Source organism: Dendropsophus ebraccatus, unplaced genomic scaffold (assembly GCF_027789765.1).
Source record: "Dendropsophus ebraccatus isolate aDenEbr1 unplaced genomic scaffold, aDenEbr1.pat pat_scaffold_1416_ctg1, whole genome shotgun sequence".
NCBI lineage: Eukaryota > Metazoa > Chordata > Amphibia > Anura > Hylidae > Dendropsophus > Dendropsophus ebraccatus.
In genome coordinates, this window is record NW_027208837.1 from 4,320 (window position 1) to 26,297 (window position 21,978).

Below are 21,978 nucleotides of genomic sequence, written 5' to 3' on the forward strand. Positions count from 1 at the left end.
CTTCTCTGGGGGCATTATTAGTATATGGGGGCACCTCTTGGGGCATTATTAGTTCATAGGGGGCACCTCTGGGGGCATTATTAGTATATGGGGGCACCTCTGGGGGCATTATTAGTTCATAGGGGGCACCTCTTGGGGCATTATTAGTTCATGGGGGCACCTCTGGGGGCATTATTAGTATATGGGGGCACCTCTGGGGGCATTATTAGTTCATGAGGGCACCTCTGGGGGCATTATTAGTATATGGGGCATCTCTGGGGGCATAAGTTCATGGGGGCACCTCTGGGGGCATTATTAGTTCATGGAGGCACCTCTGGAGGCATTATTAGTATAAGGGGGCACCTCTGGGGGCATTATTAGTATATGGGGGCACCTCTGGGGGCATTATTAGTATATGGGGGCACCTCTGGGGGCATTATTAGTTCATGGGGGCACCTCTGGGGGCATTATTAGTTCATGGGGGCACCTCTGGGGCATTATTAGTTCATGGGGGCACCTCTGGGGGCATTATTTGTATTTGGGGGCACCTCTGGGGGCATTATTAGTTCATAGGGGGCACCTCTGGGGGCATTATTAGTTCATAGGGGGCACCTCTGGGGGAATTATTAGTTCATGGGGGCACCTCTGGGGGCATTATTAGTATATGGGGGCACCTCTGGGGGCATTATTAGTATATGGGGGCACCTCTGGGGGCATTATTAGTATATTTGGGCACCTCTGGGGGCATTATTAGTATATGGGGGCACCTCTGGGGGCATTAGTTCATGGAGGCACCTCTGGGGGCATTATTAGTTCATGGAGGCACCTCTGGGGGCATTTTTAGTATATGGGGGCACCTCTGGGGACATTATTAGTATATGGGGGCACCTCTGGGGGCAATGTTAGTATATGAAGGGACCTCTGGGGGCATTATTAGCTCATAAGGGCACCTCTGGGGGCATTATTAGTTCATGGGGGCACCTCTGGGGGCATTATTAGTATATCGGGGCACCTATGGGGGCATAAATAGCTCATGGGGGCACCGCTGGGGGCATTATTAGTATATAGGGGCACCTCTGGGGGCATTATTAGTATATAGGGGCACCTCTGGGGGCATTATTAGTTCATGGGGGCACCTCTGGGGGCATTATTAGCTCATGGGGGCATCTCTGGGGGCATTATTAGCTCATGGGGGCACCTCTGGGGGCATTATTAGCTCATGAAGGCACAGCAAGGAATCCTACATACAGGGGGCACAGCAGGGGATCCTACATACAGGGGGGCACCCCAAACAGCGCAGTTACTTTGGGTGCCCCGAGGTGACAGCTACTACATTATCTGTACTCAGAGATATCACTGTTATCTGTGGTGTTACATAGGACTGCAGGTGATATCAGGTGACTTCTCCAGGTTGCAGAAGTTCAAACTTCATCGTGCCCTGCTGACAGTTTATTATGGGAGTTGTAGTTTTGCAGCATGTGGCTCTTCAGGTTGCAGCACTAAAACCCACATTGTTTCCAACTGGCAATTTATGATGAGAGTTTTAGTTTTTCAGCTGGAGAGTCAAAGATTGGAATACAATGATTAGACAATGAAACAGTACAGTCCCTTAATTATAGGGGGAAGTAGTGCAGTACATGAGGTGGAGGCAGTGACAGGGCATTAGAACATGGTGGCACATTAGAGTAATTGGATATAACGTTAGATATGACTTTGCCTGATCGGGTGAGATGGGGGGCCCCAAGCTAACATTTTGCACCAGGACCCATGAGCCTTTAGCTACGCCTCTGGTGAGAGATATCACCAGTAGTAATAGTTTCCCTTTAACATTGCAGTACAAAGTGTATAACACTGTCATTAGTTCTGTAGGTGTTCAATGGATGACAGATTCGCTTTAAATGAATTATCTAGGATTGGAAAAACATTCTTCCACAAATAGCGACATACGTGTCCTCAGGTTGTGTGTGGTATTACAACTCAGTTCCATTGACTTCAGTGGATCTGAGCTGCAATTCCATAAACAAACTGAGGACAGGAGTGGTCCTGTTTTTATAGGAATACGGTCATGTTTTACTAATCCTGGATAACCTCTTTAAGGTTTTTAGTTGCCAAACAAATAAAGGTTGTTCTGGAGACGCAAAAATACCCCCCTTAATTTACTAATACATTGCTTTAATAAAGTTACATTACTTTGTAAGATAACTTTATTAAAATAAATGTATGTATTTTGGTAGCAAATAGTCGACCATTTATTCATACATTTCCAGCAGGAATAAAAGGAGTGACACAATGCAGAGCGCTCAGAAGAGACGCTCCACAATTGCTTTTTCCTAAACCAGACATGTCAGGAGAGCTGACCGATCCTCCAGATCCTCTGATCAGTGCTTTACTCTCTCATATAGTCGGCAGTGTGATAACTTGTGTACAAATGATTCTGACCACTGTATGGCGGTATTATTGGCTGTATTGTTCTTTGTGTAGCGGTAATGGATACTTGTCACCTGTGCCTGATCATGTGACTTGGTGTTTCCATGGTCCACTGTTATTTTCCTTCTTATGACCATAGTTTAGTTCTCATGTTTAAGCAGGTATCGAAGACTGTCATAAAGTAAAGCAAGAGTGCCGTGACATGTGACATGTGTTGTGTACTGCAATAGGAGGTAACCCCCCCCCCCTACACACCTAATGGGGAAATTGCCTAACTACCGGGGGCATCTACTTATGAGGGGGGATTAACCTACTGCACTTCTGCCCCTTCATTCCAGCAATCAGTAAGGGTCTCAGCACCTTTTCCCCACCCACACAATCTTCTAGCGTGTCACTATGACATATCAGAAGTTTGTCCAAATAATAGGAAACCTTTAAAAAATGTTAAATAACAAATATAAGAAAACTGCCCACTTGATGAAAATTTAACTCACCCCCTTTTTCCCATTTTTCAAATAAAAATGTAACTAAAAACAGCCAGACTTGGTATCACCATGTGCGGAATGATCCGGACACTACCTGGAAGTAAAGACACAGACACAAAGATGTAAAGGGGCAAAAAAAGATATTTTATTTCAAGTTATAGGGAGAGTAATTTGACATGTATGACTGTGGGGGCTGTGAGGCTGAGATGATCCTGAGGAAGGCAAAAACCCCTAAGAGGGAAGAGTCAATTGTCCTCAAGGGGAAAAATTCCTTCCCGACCCCAAATGTGGCGATCAGAGCAAGTCCCAGGATCACAGCCGCTATCTATGTGTAGTGCATGTTTATGTGTATATATATATATATATATGTGTGTGTGTGTGTAGTCGTCATGTGTCTGTGAGGTGACATACTTACCAGGCTTGTAGCGGAGAGTTCAGGGATAATAGCGCTGTGGTAAGATCACTGGTGTCAATGGCCCCAGGGCTACAACAAGCAGCTATTATTCCTGAACTCTCTTGGTGCCAGATGGGAAATACTCACCGGCTGCTCCTGGGGTGTAGAGGGTCATTAGGAGGTGGTGGTTTCTGATGCCAGCCGGATATTGGAGGATGCCCAGTCAAGTTCTGATGGATGTTAATTTGCCTACGGATGCTACAGACACCTCCTCCAGACTCCTCCAGATGTTTAAAGGAGTCTTCTCCCCCTTTTTCTGATGTTATAGGGGGCCTCCTCCTTTTCCCCATTTGAGGCAAATGAACCCCAATGATGTTAATGGCGCCTCATTTGCCTCTAGGTGTTACAGTGGTTATCTGGGGAGCTGAACAGGCATTTCCTTTCCTCTCTCACCGGCATCTCACTTCCAGTTTGGTGACATCTCATCCCAACAACTTCTGACCTGGTATAGGTGGCGGCTGAGGTGGGAGATCAGGTACTATGGTGTGATAACCACATGTGGGTGAAACCAGTCCCACCGGTAGTGGCCAATATATGCATAATGATGGAATATCATGTGTACATTGGCTACCACTGGTTTCACCCACATGTGACAATCGCAGCCCAGTACCTGCCCCACTGTCTCAGCCCGCCGCCTTTATGCCAAGTCAGATAGTGTAGAATGAGAAGACACCAAACCGGAGGAGAGACAAAAGGAAAGATAATGCCTTCTAGCTCCCTAGCTAACTTATCTAAGGGCGCCTCCTCCAGACCCCTCTAGGTGTTCTTAGAGTCTAGTCCTCCTATTTTTGATGGTAAAGAGGGCTCCTCCTTCCCCCATGTGAGGCAAATAAACCCACCTGATGTTACGGGCCCCTAATTTGCCTCTAGATGTTAAAAGGGGTTATCTGGGGAGCTGAAAAGATATTTCCACCATTACCTGCATCTCACTTCCAGTTCGGACTCACCTCATTCCAACATCTTCTGACCTGGCAAAGGTCTGAGACAGTAGATCAGGTACTATGGTGTGATCAACACATGTGGGTGAAACTCACCGCCAGCAGTGGTCAATGTACGCGCAATGTTGTGATGACATCGGCAACATTGTTTGTACATTGGCCGCCACTGGTTTCACCCACATGCAACAATCGCAACAAAGTACCTGCCCCACTGTCTCAGGCCGCCTCCGTTTTGCTAGGTAAGAAGATGATGGTGCGAGAGGAGACGAAACCAGAAGTGAGACGCCGGCGAGGAAGGAAATGCCTTTTTAGTTACTTAGATAACCTCTTTAAGGGCACCTCCTCCAGACCCCTCTAGGTGTTGTGAGTGTCTACTCCTCCTATCTCTGATGGTAAAAGGGGGCTCCTCCTCCCCCATGTGTGGTAAATATATCCTCCGGATGTTATGGGCGCCCCATTTACCACTTGATGTTAAAAGGGGTTATCTGGGGAGCTGAAAAGATATTTCCTTTCCACCATTACCAGCATCTCACTTCCAGTTGGGACTCATCTCATCCCAACATCTTCTGACCTGGCAAAGGTCTGAGACAGTAGATCAGGTACTATGGTGTGATCACCACATGTGGGTGAAACTCACCGCCAGCAGTGGTCAATGTACGGGCAATGTTGTGATGACAGTGGCAACATTGTTTGTACATTGGCCGCCACTGGTTTCACCTGCATGCACCAATCACAACAAAGTACCTGCCCCACTGTCTCAGGCCGCCTCCGTTTTGCCAGATAAGAAGATGATGGTGCGAGAGTAGACCAAACCAGAAGTGAGACGCCGGCGAGGAAGGAAATGCCTTTTTAGTTGCCTTGATAACCCCTGTAAGGGCGCCTCCTCCAGACCCTCTAGGTGTTCTTAGAGTCTAGTCCTCCTATTTTTGGTGGTAAAAGGGGGCTCCTCCTTCCCCCTTGTGAGGCAAATAAATCCTCCGGATGTTACGGGCCCCTAATTTGCCTCTAGATGTTAAAAGGGGTTATCTGGGGAGCTAAAAAGATATTTCCACCATTACCAGCATCTCACTTCCAGTTCGGACTCATCTCATTCCAACATCTTCTGACTTGGCAAAGGTCTGAGACAGTAGATCAGGTATTATGGTGTGATCACCACATGTGGGTGAAACTCGCCGCCAGCAGTGGTCAATGTACGGGCAATGTTGTGATGACAGTGGCAACATTGTTTGTACATTGGCCGCCACTGGTTTCACCCACATGCAACAATCACAACAAAGTACCTGCCCCACTGTCTCAGGCCGCCTCCGTTTTGCCAGGTGAGAAGATGATGGTGTGAGAGGAGACGAAACCAGAAGTGAGACACTGGCGAGGAAGGAAATGCCTTTTTAGTTACCTAGATAACCCCTTTAAGGGCACCTCCTCCAGACCCCTCTAGGTGTTGTGAGTGTCTACTCCTCCTATCTCTGATGGTAAAAGGGGGCTCCTCCTCCCCCATGTGTGGTAAATGTGTCCTCCGGATGTTATGGGCGTCCCATTTACCACTTGATGTTCTGGACGCCTCCTCCTCCAGACAGCTCCAGATGGTCGGGTGTCTTCTCCTCACTCTGGCGGCGCTGTGTTACCTAGATAGGATATATAACAAGCAATGTGTTAATAATGACAGGTTACATATATAGGCTCCATATGAATATACAGTCAGAATAAAAGTGATCTGAGGTGTGAGGGGATTTTGGGTACTCACCTTTACTCCTCCTTGGTGGCGCAGCAGCAGCAGAACAGCGCCCGCAGTCTATAAGGGAAGGAGAAAAACCAGCATGACTTTCCTGAGATCAGACCCGTCAGCAGTGATGGGGAATAGACATTACACTGGAGAGAGGGGACTCAGTGCTATCCTAGTGGGTGAGATACAGGCGGCACCATGTCACTTGTATGTCTGTATTATGGACATGAGGCCTTTCATGGTTATTATATGTGACTGATAATATAATATATAGTGATGACATGAGGATATACAGTGCAGCAATAGAGGTGTGTTATCATGTAAATGTATCATCCCATATATTTACCTGGATAAGATGGATCTCCTCCTGCTGCTGCTTCTGCCGAGGAGAAATGACCAAGAAATGAAGGGAAATCAATGGTTAGTGTAAGGAAACCAGAATTTTTGAGCACATTATATAGAAACAATACTCTTTTACCAGCTCTATTCACACCTGCAGTAATATACTATTCACCATTACCCACAATAGAAATTAGATCCCACCTCCAAATAGAGCGCCCCCGTCCTCTCTCTATATACAGCATGGTAAATAACAATTCCTTGCTTCACAATGTTATAAGTTTTGTTTCATTACCTGGGGATCTCCATGGCCATCCCTTCGTCCTCCTCGTCCTCCTCTTCTTCTCTGTGTATAGAACGTAAACCATCTCATATATAAATATATTGTTATATTACACATTAAATATTTTATTGTAAAGAAGGTGATTGCAATAGTAATGTAGTGAGCTGTACACTGCTCTATACAATGACCATATAGTACTGTATATTGCAGGTACAGCCAGCTAAAGTATAAAGTGTATGGGGACCTTAACAACTAAGTCCCAGTGTCAGCAGTTTGTAATGTGAATAAATGCTGTTAAAATAAATAGAAAAATATGATTCTATGTCTAACTAGAGCGCCCCCTATCCTGCCCTCCCACTGCTCTTCTCTCTATACAGGATGGGAAAAAAATAAACGTGTATTCACAATACTATAAGCTTTGAGCCCTTTACCTGGGGATGTCGTCAGCCACGTCCTCTTCCTCGTCGACGTCGATTTCACTGTGTAGAGAACATACACCAGCTTGTATATATATATATATATATATATATATATATATATATATATATATACACACACATTCTATCTTCCTGTCGCTCCTCTCTCTATACAGTATAGTAAAAAAACCAAAAAAACTTGTATTCACAATACTATAAGCTTTGAGCCCTCACCTGGGGATGTCCGCAGCCGCGCCATCTTCCTCGTCGTCGTCGATTTCACTGTGAACATACACCAGCTTGTATGTATATATATATATATATATATATATATATATATATATCAGGGTGGATTTGTTTTAAATCAAACTGATTTAAATCACGATTTAAATCACGATTTAAATCACTAGTCTGGAAGGCTTGATTTAAATCAGTGATTTAAATCAAAGTTTCTACCTAAACTAGTTCTTGCTACTTTAACATGCAAGTAGATGAAGATTTTTAGAATCACTTTTTATATTACTTTTTTCTCCCCAGTTTAATGGGTTAATCATTCATATTTGGACACCACTGTTCTGTTGTACTTAGGAAGGAGAAAAATAATCCTGAACTTAATAACAATTTAAATGGATTTATTCAACTGAAACAATAACAACATTACAGCATACGTTATTTGCTTAAACAAACATCCATGTTAACTAATTTGGCTAAACAAAAAAAAAAAAAATAGTCCAAACAATCAGAAACATATTGTCTAACTTCTTGGACTTGGTACTGAAGGGGATGATTCTGTATTCATAGGTTTGTAGAACAATAGGATTAAAGTGTCACTGTCGTGAATTTTTTTTTTGCAGAAATCAATAGTCCAGGCGATTTTAAGAAACTTTGTAATTGGGTTTATTATCCGAAAAATGCATTTTTATCATGAAAAAGCAGTTTGAAGCTCTCCCCCCTGTCTTCATTGTTCTCCTATGGAGAGAGCTAAAGAAAAGACCAAAACAGGACAACAAAGAGTTAATCTACAAATCCCTCACCCGTTATCTGTTCTGACCATCACCAGTGACCTGTCTGAGCTCAGATTACAGCTGTCACCCAGCTCCGTGCCTGTAATCCTCTGTTATCTGCTTTCTGCTGCCGGCTAACTCCCTCCTTCCCCCTCCCCCCTCCCCTCTCCCTAGAACAGACAGGGTACGTCTCCTGCAACAAGTCACAATTTTCAGATTTTTCAGAGTGGATGAAAAAGAGGAAGGAGGGGGGGACCTGGGAAAAGGCTTTTTACATGCAGATAATGGCAGATTTGGCTAATAAACCCAATTACAAAGTTTCTTAAAATCGCCTGGACTATTGATTTCTGCAAAAAAAAAAAAATACGACAGTGACTCTTTAAGGTCTTTTTCTCAACTCTGTGTTGTAACATTTGAGAACATTTACAGCCTTTATTCTACTGAGTTAAACAACTCAGCTTTATCTCATGATGGAAGAACCTTTGGATGGTAAAATATTTTCCTCAAAAAGCAGTTTATTGAAAAAAATCCGATTTAAATCAAAAAAATCCGATTTAAATCAAAAAAATCCGATTTTTTTGATTTTTTAAAAAAAATCATTGATTTTTATCCACCCTGATATATATACACACACACATATACACATCCTGTCTTCCTGCTGCTCCTCTCTCTATACAGGATGGTAAAAAAAATAAACATCTATTCACAATGCAATAAGCTTTGAGCCCTCACCTGGAAAAGTCTGCAGCCTCGTCCGCCTCCTCCTCTTCGTCAGTCTCACTGTATATAGAACATAAACCAGCTTGTGTATATAAATATATATAGACATTTATTAAGACCGTAGTAAATCCAGCAGGACCTGTACCTACCACAAGGCAGCTGCAGAAATCTACAAGTGCTCCGCAGCAGGTGCAGAAATCTACAAGTGCTCCGCAGCAGGTATAGAAATCTACAAGTGCTCCGCAGCAGGTGCAGAAATCTACAAGTGCTCCGCAGCAGGTATAGAAATCTACAAGTGCTCCGCAGCAGGTGCAGAAATCTACAAGTGCTCCGCAGCAGGTATAGAAATCTACAAGTGCTCCGCAGCAGGTGCAGAAATCTACAAGTGCTCCGCAGCAGGTATAGAAATCTACAAGTGCTCCGCAGCAGGTATACAAATCTACAAGTGCTCCGCAGCAGGTATAGAAATCTACAAGTGCTCTGCAGCAGGTGTAGGTTTCTGCCCTGATTTTTCCCTGTTTTTCGGTATAAACCATGATAAATTAGTAGCAGGGCCGTCTTAACAGCATTATGGGCCCCTGGGCAGAGGTGCGAATTGGGCCCCCCGCGGCCGCCGCCATCAAACCCCCCCCCCCCCCCCCCGATTTTTGCAACCCCGCGCCTAGCCAGTACAATTACTTCTGACCCCCCTACACACACACTACCCCCATCTGCCCCCCCTACACACACACTACCCCCATCTGCCCCCCTACACACACACTGCCCCCATCTAATCCCCCCTACACACACACACACACACTACCCCCATCTGCCCCCCTAAAAACACATTACCCCCATCTGCCCCCCCTCCTCCCCCTACACACACACTACCCCCATCCTCCTTCTCCCCCTACACACACTACCCCCATCCTCCTCCTCCCCCTACACACACACACACACACACACTACCCCCATCCTCCTCCTACACACACTACCCCCATCCTCCTCCTCCTCCTACACACACTACCCCCATCCTCCTCCTACACACACTACCCCCATCCTCCTCCTCCCCCTACACACACAAACACATTACCCCCATCCTCCTCCTCCTCCTACACACACTACCCCCATTCTCCTCCTCCTCCTACACACACTACCCCCATCCTCCTCCTACACACACTACCCCCATCCTCCTCCTCCTCCTACACACACTACCCCCATCCTCCTCCTACACACACTAGCCCCATCCTCCTCCTCCTCCTACACACACTACCCCCATCCTCCTCCTCCTCCTACACACACTACCCCCATCCTCCTCCTCCTCCTACACACACTACCCCCATCCTCCTCCTCCTCCTACACACACTACCCCCATCCTCCTCCTACACACACTAGCCCCATCCTCCTCCTCCTCCTACACACACTACCCCCATCCTCCTCCTCCTCCTACACACACTACCCCCATCCTCCTCCTCCTCCTACACACACTACCCCCATCCTCCTCCTCCTCCTACACACACTACCCCCATCCTCCTCCTACACATTACTACCCCCATCCTCCTCCTCCTACACACACACTAGTACCCCTATCCTCCTCCTCCTACACACACTACTACCCCCATCCTCCTCCTACACGCACACACACATTACCCCCATCCTCCTACACACACTACTACCCCCATCCTCCTCCTCCTACACACACACACTGCCAACCCCCCGGCCGCCAACACTATTCCCCACACACTATCCCTGCAGACCGCCATCCCCCGCCCCAAACACACACAGTAATCCTCCGGGGGTTACAATACTCCCCCCCGTGGCCGTGCAGCAGCCTGAGGTAAAGAAGCGCGGCAGGGGAGAAGCCTGATGCCGCTACAGCTACTTGTGGACAGGAGAGAGGCGGGGCCGGAGCGTGCGGCCGTCCACTGCGGCCCTCCGTCCAATGAAGAGTGGGGTGGTGACGTCACGATGGCGTCCGGACGTACGACGAAGTGATGCCGGCTGATCCCGCTCCCGCGGCCCGCCAGCGCTGAAGTAACAGCAGCATGGGGCCTCTGATAGTGATCTCTCACAGGCCCCGGCTTCTGTTATTTCGGCGCTGGCAGGATCAAAAAGACTTTCGGGGCCCCCTCGGACGCAAGGGCCCCCGGGCAGCCGCCTACCTTGCCCAATGGGTAAGACGGCCCTGATTAGTAGCAGATGGAGGCCACAGCTTTTTGTGCCCCTTTCTCAATGTGCTCAGGGCTGCACATATATAAATCTGCCCCATAGTTTTTGGGGATATGGGAATATAAATATGAGTTTTTGGCGCGGAACATAGATATAAATGGACTCATATAATCAATCTATATCATGGAGATGGATGATTATATCTCAGCTGCTTCTTCATACTTACACGATGGTCTCCAGGCTCGGGATCCAACTGTAGAGCGGGTACTTGTCGTCTCTGTAATAGAGAACATAGGGTTGGTTAGGAGGATTGGTACTTGGTCCCATTTGAAACTTTCAGAAAATGTTATTTATTGTGACATCTCAATAAAAACATGAAATCCATCAGGATATTTATTAACCCCTTGTCATCACTGCCAGTTTTCCCCTTAAGGGGATGTGCACATTGAGGAATAGGCGAGGAATTTAAAGCGGGATCCGCTCTTAGGGTGTGTTCATTTTTCAGAATCTGCACGGATCATCTCCAGTGGATTCCGCCGCTCGCCCCTGCTCGCACAAGTGTGCCTCTCCACCTGTCCCATTCTATGGTCGGGCGGATTCCGACATCTGCCCAAAGAATTGACATGCCAATTCTTTGGGCGGATGGCGGAATCCCCCCGACCATAGAATGGAGTCAATGGAACAGGAGGAGATGCGGGCAGTGGAATCCGTGGCAGGTTATCCGTGCGGATTCCATAATGTGAGCACACCCTAAATTTCCGCTTGAAATTCTTCCCATAAAATTTGAATAGAGCAATTCCATTGTGTTCAATGGTATTTCTGCTCTGTTGTTCACACAGCAGAATTTTCTGCCGCGGATCCGCCTTCCGACAAAGAATTGACTTGTCAATTTTTTGGGCCGATTCCAGCAGGGGAATCCTATAGAAGTCAATGGGGTTTGAATTCTGCTTGAATTCCCCTTGAATTCTGCCAAAGCTGAATAGATGAATTTCAAGCAGAAAACTTTCCTCTTCAATTCCTCGCTGGTAACCCGCCTCGGATTAGGCCACTCACGCTGGAACACATCTCCACCCATGCCATAGACTCTGTTCTATGGCCGGTCAGATTCCGCCATCCACCAATGACAAGTCAATTCTTTGGGTGTATGGCGGAATCCGTCCGACCATAAAATGGAGTCTATGGCAAGGGCAGAAATGTGTGCGAGCGGGGGCGAAAACTATTGTAAAAATAATGTATTAGATTTTTTTGCTGTTTTCGTATAGTGTAATTACCTGAAAATCCACGGGGCGTCCATCACGGCCATCTTCCACCTATTACATAATAATAAAAATAATAATTGCATATTATAAAGGGGATATTAGTCTGTCCTCCAAGTGCTGCATGTTGGGGGAAGTTTTATAGAAACATGTACATTGGAAATCCACTGGCCCAGATTTATTAGACCAGATGATCTGACTATAAATGCGCTGTTAGCACTGGGGATTTGGGTTGGAATATTTTTGTGACAATTTTGCACAAAATCTATGCAAAAAAAACTCTGTATGAAGTACAATATGTGAGTTCACCTTAAAAAAAAGTCTTCTTACTTTTTTATATTAAATCAAAGGACATTTTTTAAAATACCCAAGGGGATGTTGCTAGGCATCAGATCCCTCCTGTGTACCTGTAGGTGTCTTAAAGGTTTGGCTTAACCTGTAAGGTGCCACTGCTTCCCTAGCTCCAATCAGCATTTAGACGGTACGATATATCGTACGATAATTCGTTTTGCGATCGTTTTAAGATCGCTTAAGCCGGCCAAAGGCCGCCCGCAGCCCGGCCCGCCCGCAGCCCATCCTCCGCCCGCAGCCCGGCCCTCGCTTCTCCGCAGCCCGGCCCCGCATCCTACAGCCCCCTGCGCGGCTCGATGGCCCCCCCCCTCCCCGCCGGCCGATCAGCACCCCTGCCGCCCCGATCGCCACCCCCGCTGAAGAGGAGCACTGATTGGCTGAAGAGGAGCTGTTTGAAATTCCCGGCTCCCCTCTTCAGCCAATCAATGCACTGAAGAGGGGAGGTGGGAATTTTGAACACCCGCTACGCCGAGCAGGTAAGGTATGCTCGTGGCGGGGGTGGCGATCAAGCCGCCGGGGGTGGCAATCGAACCGGCGGTGGTGGCGATCGAGCCAGCGCAGGGGGCTGTAGGATGCGTGGCCGGGCTGCGGAGGAGCGGGGGCCGGGCTGCGGGCGGGCGGACTTTCACGACGACCGTTTACACAAAGCGATCAGCGAAACTTTTGCGAACGACCAACGATGATTTGAGAACTTGTTCAAAGATCAAAATGAACGATTTCTCACTCGTTGTTTGATCGTTCACTGCGTTTACATGTACGATTATCGTTCGAATTTGACTGTTATCGCGCAAATTCGCGCGATAATCGTTACGTGTAAACGCAGCATAATAGTGCGTTTACACAGACAAATTGAGCTGACAGATCTTTGAAGCCAAAACCAGGAACAGACTATAAACAGGGATCAGGTCATAAAGGAAAGACTGGGATCTATCCCCTTTTCAAATCCATTCCTGGCCTTGGCTTCCAAAATCTGTCAGATAAATCTTTCTGTGTAAACGCACCCTTAGTTCAGACAAATCGCCATGTTACACGGCCTGATTGACAATGTAAATGAGCACCAATCTGCTAGATCGACGCTCATTTACTGAGCCTATTACACAGCTCAATAATCGTGCAGCATGGACTGTATATATATTTGTTGTTAGCGATGTCCGTGTAGCCCTTGCCTTTAGTGTAAAATAATAAAGTATATACATACCTGCCACGCTCCACAATGCTTCTACCCAGTCCCAGTATCTTCCTGGCTGCTGCTGCCGGGATGATACCGAGGAGCAGGCAGAAGCACCGGAGAGTGTGGCAGGTATGTATATACTTTATTATTTTCTTTACACAGTCATCAGCCATCAGCCGCACATCACTATTACATGTAGAGATATGCAGATATGGAGACAGGAGTTCTGGGGAAGAAAGCTTGGAGTAATTTGGTAATGGTAAAGACCTTAGGGCCCTATTCCACCGGACGATTATCGTTTAGATTATCTTTAAATCGTTCGAATCTAAACAATAATCGTTCGGTTGAAATGCAGTTAACGATTAACGACTGAACGAGAAATCGTTGATCGCTTTATAAGACCTGGACCTATTTTTATCATTGCTCGTTTGCAAAACGTTCGCAAATCGTTCGCATTGAATAAGACATAAGTAACGATTATCGTTCCATGGAAATGAGTGAACGTTTTCAGGTCTTTCGCAATAGCGGTCGTTTGAGATCGTTAATCGTTAACGATTATGCAAACGATAATCGGCCGGTGGAATAGGGCCCTTAGTTAGAACGTGGGAGTGGGTAAAAAAAATCTCTAAATAATCAGGGAGTAATGGAATTTGCCCCATTATGGTTATATGATGAGTTAGGAGAAGTTAGGAAATTGGGAGTAGTAAAAGTATTGGATGGGGTGGGGGTGAGAACAGAGATATAATGGACGGAAACATCATAAAGAGTTGGGACAGTCTAAAAGCAGAATACAAGATAGAGGAAAGACACTGGTTCTCTTATGTTAGATGCAGAAAAGCGTTAGTTGCAAGTCAGAATAATAGTAAGTTGCAAGGATGTAGCCCCAGCCCATTAGTTACAAAATTAAGGAGTGGATCAATTAAAAAGAAAGAGATCACAACAATATACTCGCAGCTTATAATGGAACAACATATAGGGACTAAAAGTAAGGATAAATGGGAGGGAGTAATCGGGAGGATAGATGAAGATAGGTGGGAGAAAGTGTTGAGAAGTATTAAGGAAGTGTCAAGAGTGGGTAACTATAGAATAATTCACTTCAACTGTCTCTGCTTTATATTTATTGGAATTCTTATCAAAAACCTCCCTTTCCTTATTAGCAGAAAAATGCTGGAGCCGGATGAGATGTGAAAGTCACCGCCATCAATGCTTTTGTCTACTTGGTGTTTTCCGTCACTTTGGGACCTTGGTGTGTGCTCTAGGTATGGCGTCTTTTCTTTACATATGTGTTGTGTGTTTTGTTACGTTTTTTGTTTTTTACTTTACAGTTCATGTGATTGAGGTTGGTTTCACACAAGACAGTTTTTTTTTTAAATCTGCCGCTGTAATTATTGAGCCAAAGCCAGGAGTGGATCCGGCAGGTAGGAGACATATAAGCGCTTCCTTTATTGTACCCATTACTTTGAATACACTTCTGGTTTTGGCTTAAAAACTGCAATGGCAGCTTTACAAAAAAACTGGCATGTGTAAATCCAGCCTCAAAGAGAAACCAATGAATCACATGCTCTGCTATGGGGAAAACACCACAAAAATCAGACACCAGAAAAACACTTTATTTAAACAAAATGCTGCAAGGTTTGCTAGAAAACAATACAAGTAATGTAACATGAAAAAAAGAGAAAAAAATTCAAATCAACTGGTGACTGAAAATGCCAGAGGTTTGTAATATATGAAAAAATCTCAACTCTGCCATTACTTATCAGCTGCTGTATGTCCTACATGATGTGGTGTTTGCTTACTAGTCTGGAGAGCAGGAGAGGTTTTGTATGGGGATTTCCTGCTGCTCTGGACAGTTCATGACATGGACAGAGGTGGCAGCAGAGGGCACTGTGTCAGACTGGAAAGAATACACCACTTCCTGCAGGACATACAGCAGCTGATAAGTACCGGAAGAGTTGAGATTTTTAAGTAAATTACAAATCTCTGGCACTCTGTAGCACCTGTTGATTTGAAAGATTCCTTTTTTTTTTTTTTTTGCTGAATCGCCCCTTTTAAAAAAGAAAGCTCCAAATGCTGTTTTTCATAGGTTTGTTTTTTAATACCAGATCCCCCTGCAAACTTGTCTGTGTGACTGATTATATTACTATACTATATGTTACTGTGAGATACTTACTCCAAATGCTCCAGACGTTCATCGATGTCGTCGCTGCTGTTGGTGATAGAATAGAGAAGATGGTGAGAACCAAACACACATTAGAGACATCAGTTTTCTGGCCAATAAGAAAAGGATAGTTCTGCAAACATTTTTTTTTCTTTCAAATCAGCTGGTGCCAGAAAAGTGCCAGAGATTTGTAATTTACTTCCATTAAAAAATCCCAAGTCCTCCATTACTTCTCAGCTGCTGCATGTCCTGCAGGAAGTGGTATTCTTTCCAGTCTGGACAGCAGGAAAGGTTTTCTATGGGGATTTGCTACTGCTCTGGGCAGTTCCTGTCCCAGACAGAGGTGGGAGCAGGGAGCAACTGTGTCAGACTGTAAAGAATACACCACTTCCGGCAGGACATACAGCAGCTGATAAGTATTGGAGATTTTTTTTTTAATAGAAGTAAATTACAAAGTAAATTACAAATCTCTGGCACTTTCTGGCAACAGTTGATTTGAAAGAATTTTTTGGCTGAATTACCCCTTTAAAAAATAAAAAATCTCCTTACACTAATTTTCATAAGCTCGTTTTTTAAGACAAGACTATGAGATACTTACTCCCAATCGTCCGAATCCTCCGCGATGTCGCTGATGTCGCTCCTGTTAGTGAGAGAATAGAGAAGATAGTGAAAACCTAACACACATTAGAGACATCAGTGATGATCGGGGTCTATAGGGGAGGAATTATAGGGTCACACAAGTTTTACATTTTTAGTTTTACATTTAACCAAATGCTACAAATTTTGCTAGAAAAAATACAACTAATGTAAAATTAAAGGGATAGTTCAGCAAAAAAGTTTTTCTTTCAAAACAGCTGGTGCCAGAAAGTGCTTTGTAATTTACTTCCATTAAAGAATCTCAAGTCCCCACTACTTCTCAGCTGCTGTATGTCCTGCAGGAAGTGGTATTCTTTCTGTTGTGGAAAGCAGGAGAGGTTTTCTATGGGGATTTGCTACTGCTCTGGGCAGTTCCTGTCCCAGACTTAGATGTCAGAGAGCAACAGACTGGAAAGAATACACCATTTCCTGCAGAACCTACAGCTGCTGAGAAGTACTGGAATTTTTTTTAATATATGTGAATTACAAATCTTTGGCACTTTCTGGCTACAGCTAATTTGAAAGAATTTTTTTTGCTGAATTACCCCTTTAACCCTTTGAGGACCAGGCCCAAAATGACCCAGTGGACCGCGCAAATTTTGATCTTAGTGTTTCCGTTTTTCCCTCCTCCCCTTCTAAGAGCTCCAGCACTTTCAGTTTTTTATCTACAGGCCATGTAAGGGCTTATTTGTTACAGGAATAGTTGTACTGTGTAATGGCGTCATTCATTTTACCATAACATGTATGATGGAATCCCAAATATATTATTTATGAAGATATAAATTGGTGAAATCGTAAGAAAGAATGCAATATGGTAACGTTTGGGGGGTTCCTGTGTCTACGTAATGCACTATATGGTAACAGCGACATGATTCTATTATTCTATAGGTCAGCCCGAACACAACCACATGCAGGTTTACGCAGATTCTCTAATGTTATATATTTTTTTTAAATGAAATCCTTTTTTTTGGCAATTAATTATAAATAAAATGGGCCTATTGTGGCGCTTATAACGGTTTTATTTGTTCACCTACGGGGCTGTATGGGGTGTCATTTTTTCCTCCATGCTCTCTAGTTTTTATTAATACCATATTTGTGAAGATCGGACGTTTTGATCACTTTTTATTAATTTTTTTTATATATATAATGTAACATAAAATCGGTAATCCGCGCACTTTTTTCCCTCTTTTCGTGTACGCCGTTTACCATTCGCAATGACACTTGTTATATTTTAATAGATCGGACAATTACGCACGCTACGGTATATTATATGTTTATCTATTTATTTATTTTTATATGTTTTTTTTATATAATGGGAAAGGGGGGTGATTTAGACTTTTATTGGGGGAGGGGTTTTGGGGTAGTGTGTTAGTGTTTTTAACTTTTTTTTTTTTACACATTTGAAGTCCCTTTGGGGGACTTTTACATTCACTACTTGGATTTTTACACTGATGAATGCTATGCCATAGGCATAGCATTGATCAGTGTTATCGGCGCTCTGCTCATTGAGCCTGCCTGTGCAGGCTCAGTGACCAGAGCGCCGATCGGACCGCACGGAGGCAGGTGAGAGACCTCCGGCGGCCCGTTTTACCGATCGGGACCCCCGCAGTCACACTGCGGGGGTCCCGATCGGTAAGTGACAGGGGACTCCCCCTGTCACTTACACTTAAACGCCGCGGTCGCTCCGCGATCGCGGCGTTTAAGGAGTTAATGACACGCGGCAGCGCGATTGCTGCAGCGTGTCATTACCGGGGAGGTCCCGGCTGCTGATTGCAGCCGGCTCCCACCTGCTATGAAGCGCGCTCCGCTCCGGAGCACGCTTCATAGCGGGAGAAACACCCAGGGCGTACAGTTACGCCCTAGGTCGTCTGAGGACAGACTTCCATGGCGTAACTATATGCCCTGGGTCGTCTAAGGGTTAAAAAAAACTCCTAACACTGTAATTTTCATAGGCTTGTTGTTTAAGACGAGACTATGAGATACTTACTCCCAATCCTCTGTGTCCTCCTCGGTGTCGTCCTCGCTCCTGTAAGTGATAGAATAGAGAAGATAGTGAAAACCAGACACACATTAGAGACATCAGTTTTCTGGCAGAACGTCATTAATAAGAGACAATAATGATATTTAGAGACATCCTCAGGATGATCGGAGTCTATAGGGGAAGATGCAGTAAAAATAAATAGAAAATAGGATTCTATGTCTAACTAGAGCGCCCCCTATCCTGTCCTCCCCACGCTCCTCTCTCTATACAGGATGGTTAAAGAATAAACATGTATTCCCAATACTATAAGGTTTGAGCCCTCACCAGGGGATGTCCGCAGCCTCGTCCTCTTCCTCCTCTTTGTCAGTCTCACTGTATATAGATCAGAAACCAGCTCGTGTGTTAAATCTGCCCCATAGTGTTTGGGGATATGTGAATATACATATGTGAGTGTTTGGTGGGGAACACAGATATAAATGGACTCATATTGTCATATCATGGAGATGGATGATTATATCTCTGCTGCTTCTTCATACTTACACAATGGTCTCCAGGCTCGGGATCCAACTGTAGAGCGGGTACTTGTCGTCTCTGTAACAGAGAACATAGGGTTGGTTAGGAGGATTGGTACTTGGTCCCATTTGAAACTATCAGAAAATGTTATTTATTGTGACATCTCAATAAGAACATGAAATCCATCAGGATATTTACTAACCCCTTGTCATCACTGCCAGTTTTCCCCTTGAGGAATAGGCCAGGAATTTGAAGCAGGATCTGCTCTTAGGGTGTGTTCACACTTCAGAATCTGCACGGATAATCTCCAGTGTATTCCGCCGCTCGCCCCTGCTCGCACCCGTGTGCCTCTCCACCTGTCCCATAGACTCCATTCTATAATCGGGCGGATTCCGACATCTGCCCAAAGAATTGACATGTCAATTCTTGGGCGGATGGCGGAATCCCCCGACCATAGAATGGAGTCAATGGAACAGGAGGAGATGCGAGCAGTGGAATCCATGGCAGGTTATCCGTGCAGATTCCATAATGTGAACACACCCTAAATTTCCGCGTGAAATTCTTCCCATAAATAATGAATAGAGCAATTTTCTATTGTGTTCAATGGGATTTCCGCTCTGTTATTCACACAGCAGAATTTTCCATCAGAATTTTCTGCCACGGATCCGCCATCCGACAAAGAATTGACATGTAAATTTTTTGGGCCGATTCCTCCAGGGGAATCCTATAGAAGTCAATGGGGTTTGAATTCTGCTCCTATTCTGCCAGAGCTGAATAGAGGAATTTCAAGCAGAAAACTTTCCTCTTCAATTACTTACTAGTAACCCGCCTCGGATTAGGCCACACGCGCTGGACCACATCTCCACCCGTGCCATAGACTCCGTTCTAGTGACAAGTCAATTCTTTGGGTGGGTGGCGGAATCTGACCGGCCATAGAACGGAGTCTATGGAACGGGCAGAGATTTGTGCGAGCGGGGGCAAAAACTATTGTAAAAATGATTTATTTGATTTTTTTCTGCTGTTTTAATGTAGTGTAATTACCTGAAAATCCACGGGGCGTCCATCACGGCCATCTTCCACCTATTACATAATAATAAAAAATAATTGCATATTATAAAGGGGATATTAGTCTGTCCTCCAAGTGCTGCATATTGGGGGAGGTTTTATAGAAACATGTACATTGGAAATCCACTGGCCCAGATTTATTAGACCAGATGATGGGACTATAAATGCGCTGTTAGCACTGGGGATTTGGGATGAGATGTGAAAGTCACCACAATCAGTGATTTTGTCTTCTTGGTGGTTTCCGTCACATTGGGACCTTGGTGTGTGCTCTAGGTATGGCGTCTTTTCTTTACATATGTGTTGTGTGTTTTGTTAAAGGGGTACTCCAGTGGGGGGGCACTTTTTTGCTGGGACCGGGGAGGAGGTGGGCGAGGAAAAAGCCGTCCACTCACCTCCCCGGTTCCAGCGGCGGGTCCCGCATCACGGCGCTCCGGTGCCCGATTCCCATCCGCTTCTGACGCGGGCCCGAGACGTGACTTCTCAGCCACTCAGTGAAGGAGGCGGGATCTGAGCGGACTTGAAACGGATCCCGCCTCCTTCACTTCAAATGGATGGATGACATTTATATTTTTGTATATTTATTTTTGATTGTTGATATGCAATGACATTCGTTGTAAAGAAAAAAAAAGTTTTTGTTTTTTCACTTTACAGTTCATGTGATTGAGGTTGGTTTCACACAAGACAGTTTTTTTGGAAATCTGCCACTGGAATTTTTGAGCCAAAGCCAGGAGTGGATCCGGCAGGTAGGAGACATATAAGCGCTTCCTTTATTGTACCCATTACTTTGAATCCATTGAACCCATTACTTTGAAAATCTTAAGTCTTCCATTACTTATCAGCTGCTGCATGTCCTGCATGATGTGGTGTATTCTTTCCAGTCTGTAGAGTAGAAGGGGGTTTTCTATGGGGATTTGCTGCTGCTCTGGACAGTTCATGACATGGACAGAGGTGGTAGCAGAGAGCACTGTGTCAGACTGGAAAGAATACACCACTTCCTGCAGGACGTGCAGCAGCTGATAAGTACTGGAAGAGTTGAGATTTTTAAGTAAATGACAAATCTCTGGCACTCAAAAATGCAGAAAGCTCCAAATGCTGTTTTTCAAAGTTTTGTTTTTTAATACGTGATCCCCTGCAAACATGTCTGTGACTGATTATATTACTATACTATATGTTACTGTGAGATACTTACTCCAAATCCTCCAGACGCTCATCGATGTCGTCGCTGCTGTTGGTGATAGAATAGGGAAGATGGTGAGAACCAAACACACGTTAGAGACATCAGTTTTCTGGCAGAACTTCACCAATAAGAAGGTAGTAGAAAGGATTGTTAAGCAAAAAGTTTTTCCTTTCAAACCAGCTGGTGCCAGAAAAGTGCCAGAGATTTAGAGATTTGTAATTTACTTCCATTAAAAAATCCCAAGTCATCCATTACTTATCAGCTGCTGAATGTCCTGCAGGAAGTGGTATTCTTTCCAGTCTGGAAAGCAGGAAAGGTTTTCTATGGGGATTTGCTACAGTGCAGTTCCTGTCCCAGACTTAGATGTCAGCATAGAGCAACTGTGTCAGACTGGAAAGAATACACCACTTCATGCAGGACATACAGCAGCTGATAAGTATTGGAGATTTTTTTATATTGAAGTAAATTACAAATCTCTGGTACTTTCTGGCACCTGTTGATTCAAAAGAATTTTTTTTGCTGAATTACCCCTTAAAAAACAACAAAAAAGCTCCTAACACCTGTAATTTTTATAGGCTTGTTGTTTAAGACGAGACTATGAGATACTTACTCCCAATCGTCTGAATCCTCCTCGATGTCGTCGATGTCGCTCCTGTTAGTGATAGAATAGAGAAGATAGTGAAAACCTAACACACATTAGAGACATCAGTGATGATCGGGGTCTATAGGGGAGGAATTATAGGGTCACACAAGTTTT

The 21,978-nt window shown here is 44.8% G+C and overlaps 1 protein-coding gene across 4 annotated transcripts in view; it reads right to left on the reverse strand.

The window, feature by feature from the left end:
- Nucleotides 1-3,055: 3,055 nt before the first annotated feature.
- The window catches only part of LOC138775218 (uncharacterized), a 28,634-nt gene continuing 9,711 nt past the window's right edge, over nucleotides 3,056-21,978 (reverse strand). For 2 of the 4 annotated variants that reach the window (XM_069955854.1, XM_069955853.1), the window contains exons 4-20: nucleotides 21,832-21,873; nucleotides 21,234-21,269; nucleotides 20,021-20,059; nucleotides 19,007-19,057; nucleotides 18,791-18,838; nucleotides 18,473-18,511; nucleotides 16,448-16,489; nucleotides 15,862-15,897; nucleotides 12,185-12,223; nucleotides 11,140-11,190; nucleotides 8,778-8,825; nucleotides 7,276-7,323; nucleotides 7,057-7,104; nucleotides 6,638-6,688; nucleotides 6,350-6,382; nucleotides 6,025-6,072; nucleotides 5,655-5,905 (exon numbers count right to left, since the gene is read on the reverse strand). In XM_069955854.1, the coding sequence (XP_069811955.1) occupies nucleotides 6,027-6,072; nucleotides 6,350-6,382; nucleotides 6,638-6,688; nucleotides 7,057-7,104; nucleotides 7,276-7,323; nucleotides 8,778-8,825; nucleotides 11,140-11,190; nucleotides 12,185-12,223; nucleotides 15,862-15,897; nucleotides 16,448-16,489; nucleotides 18,473-18,511; nucleotides 18,791-18,838; nucleotides 19,007-19,057; nucleotides 20,021-20,059; nucleotides 21,234-21,269; nucleotides 21,832-21,873 (697 nt within the window). In that variant the 3' untranslated portion in view covers nucleotides 5,655-5,905; nucleotides 6,025-6,026. Of the gene's footprint in view, nucleotides 3,567-5,654; nucleotides 5,906-6,024; nucleotides 6,073-6,349; nucleotides 6,383-6,637; nucleotides 6,689-7,056; nucleotides 7,105-7,275; nucleotides 7,324-8,777; nucleotides 8,826-11,139; nucleotides 11,191-12,184; nucleotides 12,224-15,861; nucleotides 15,898-16,447; nucleotides 16,490-18,472; nucleotides 18,512-18,790; nucleotides 18,839-19,006; nucleotides 19,058-20,020; nucleotides 20,060-21,233; nucleotides 21,270-21,831; nucleotides 21,874-21,978 lie in introns of those variants that run through there. The other 2 variants (XR_011360524.1, XM_069955855.1) reach the window with 2 other exon arrangements.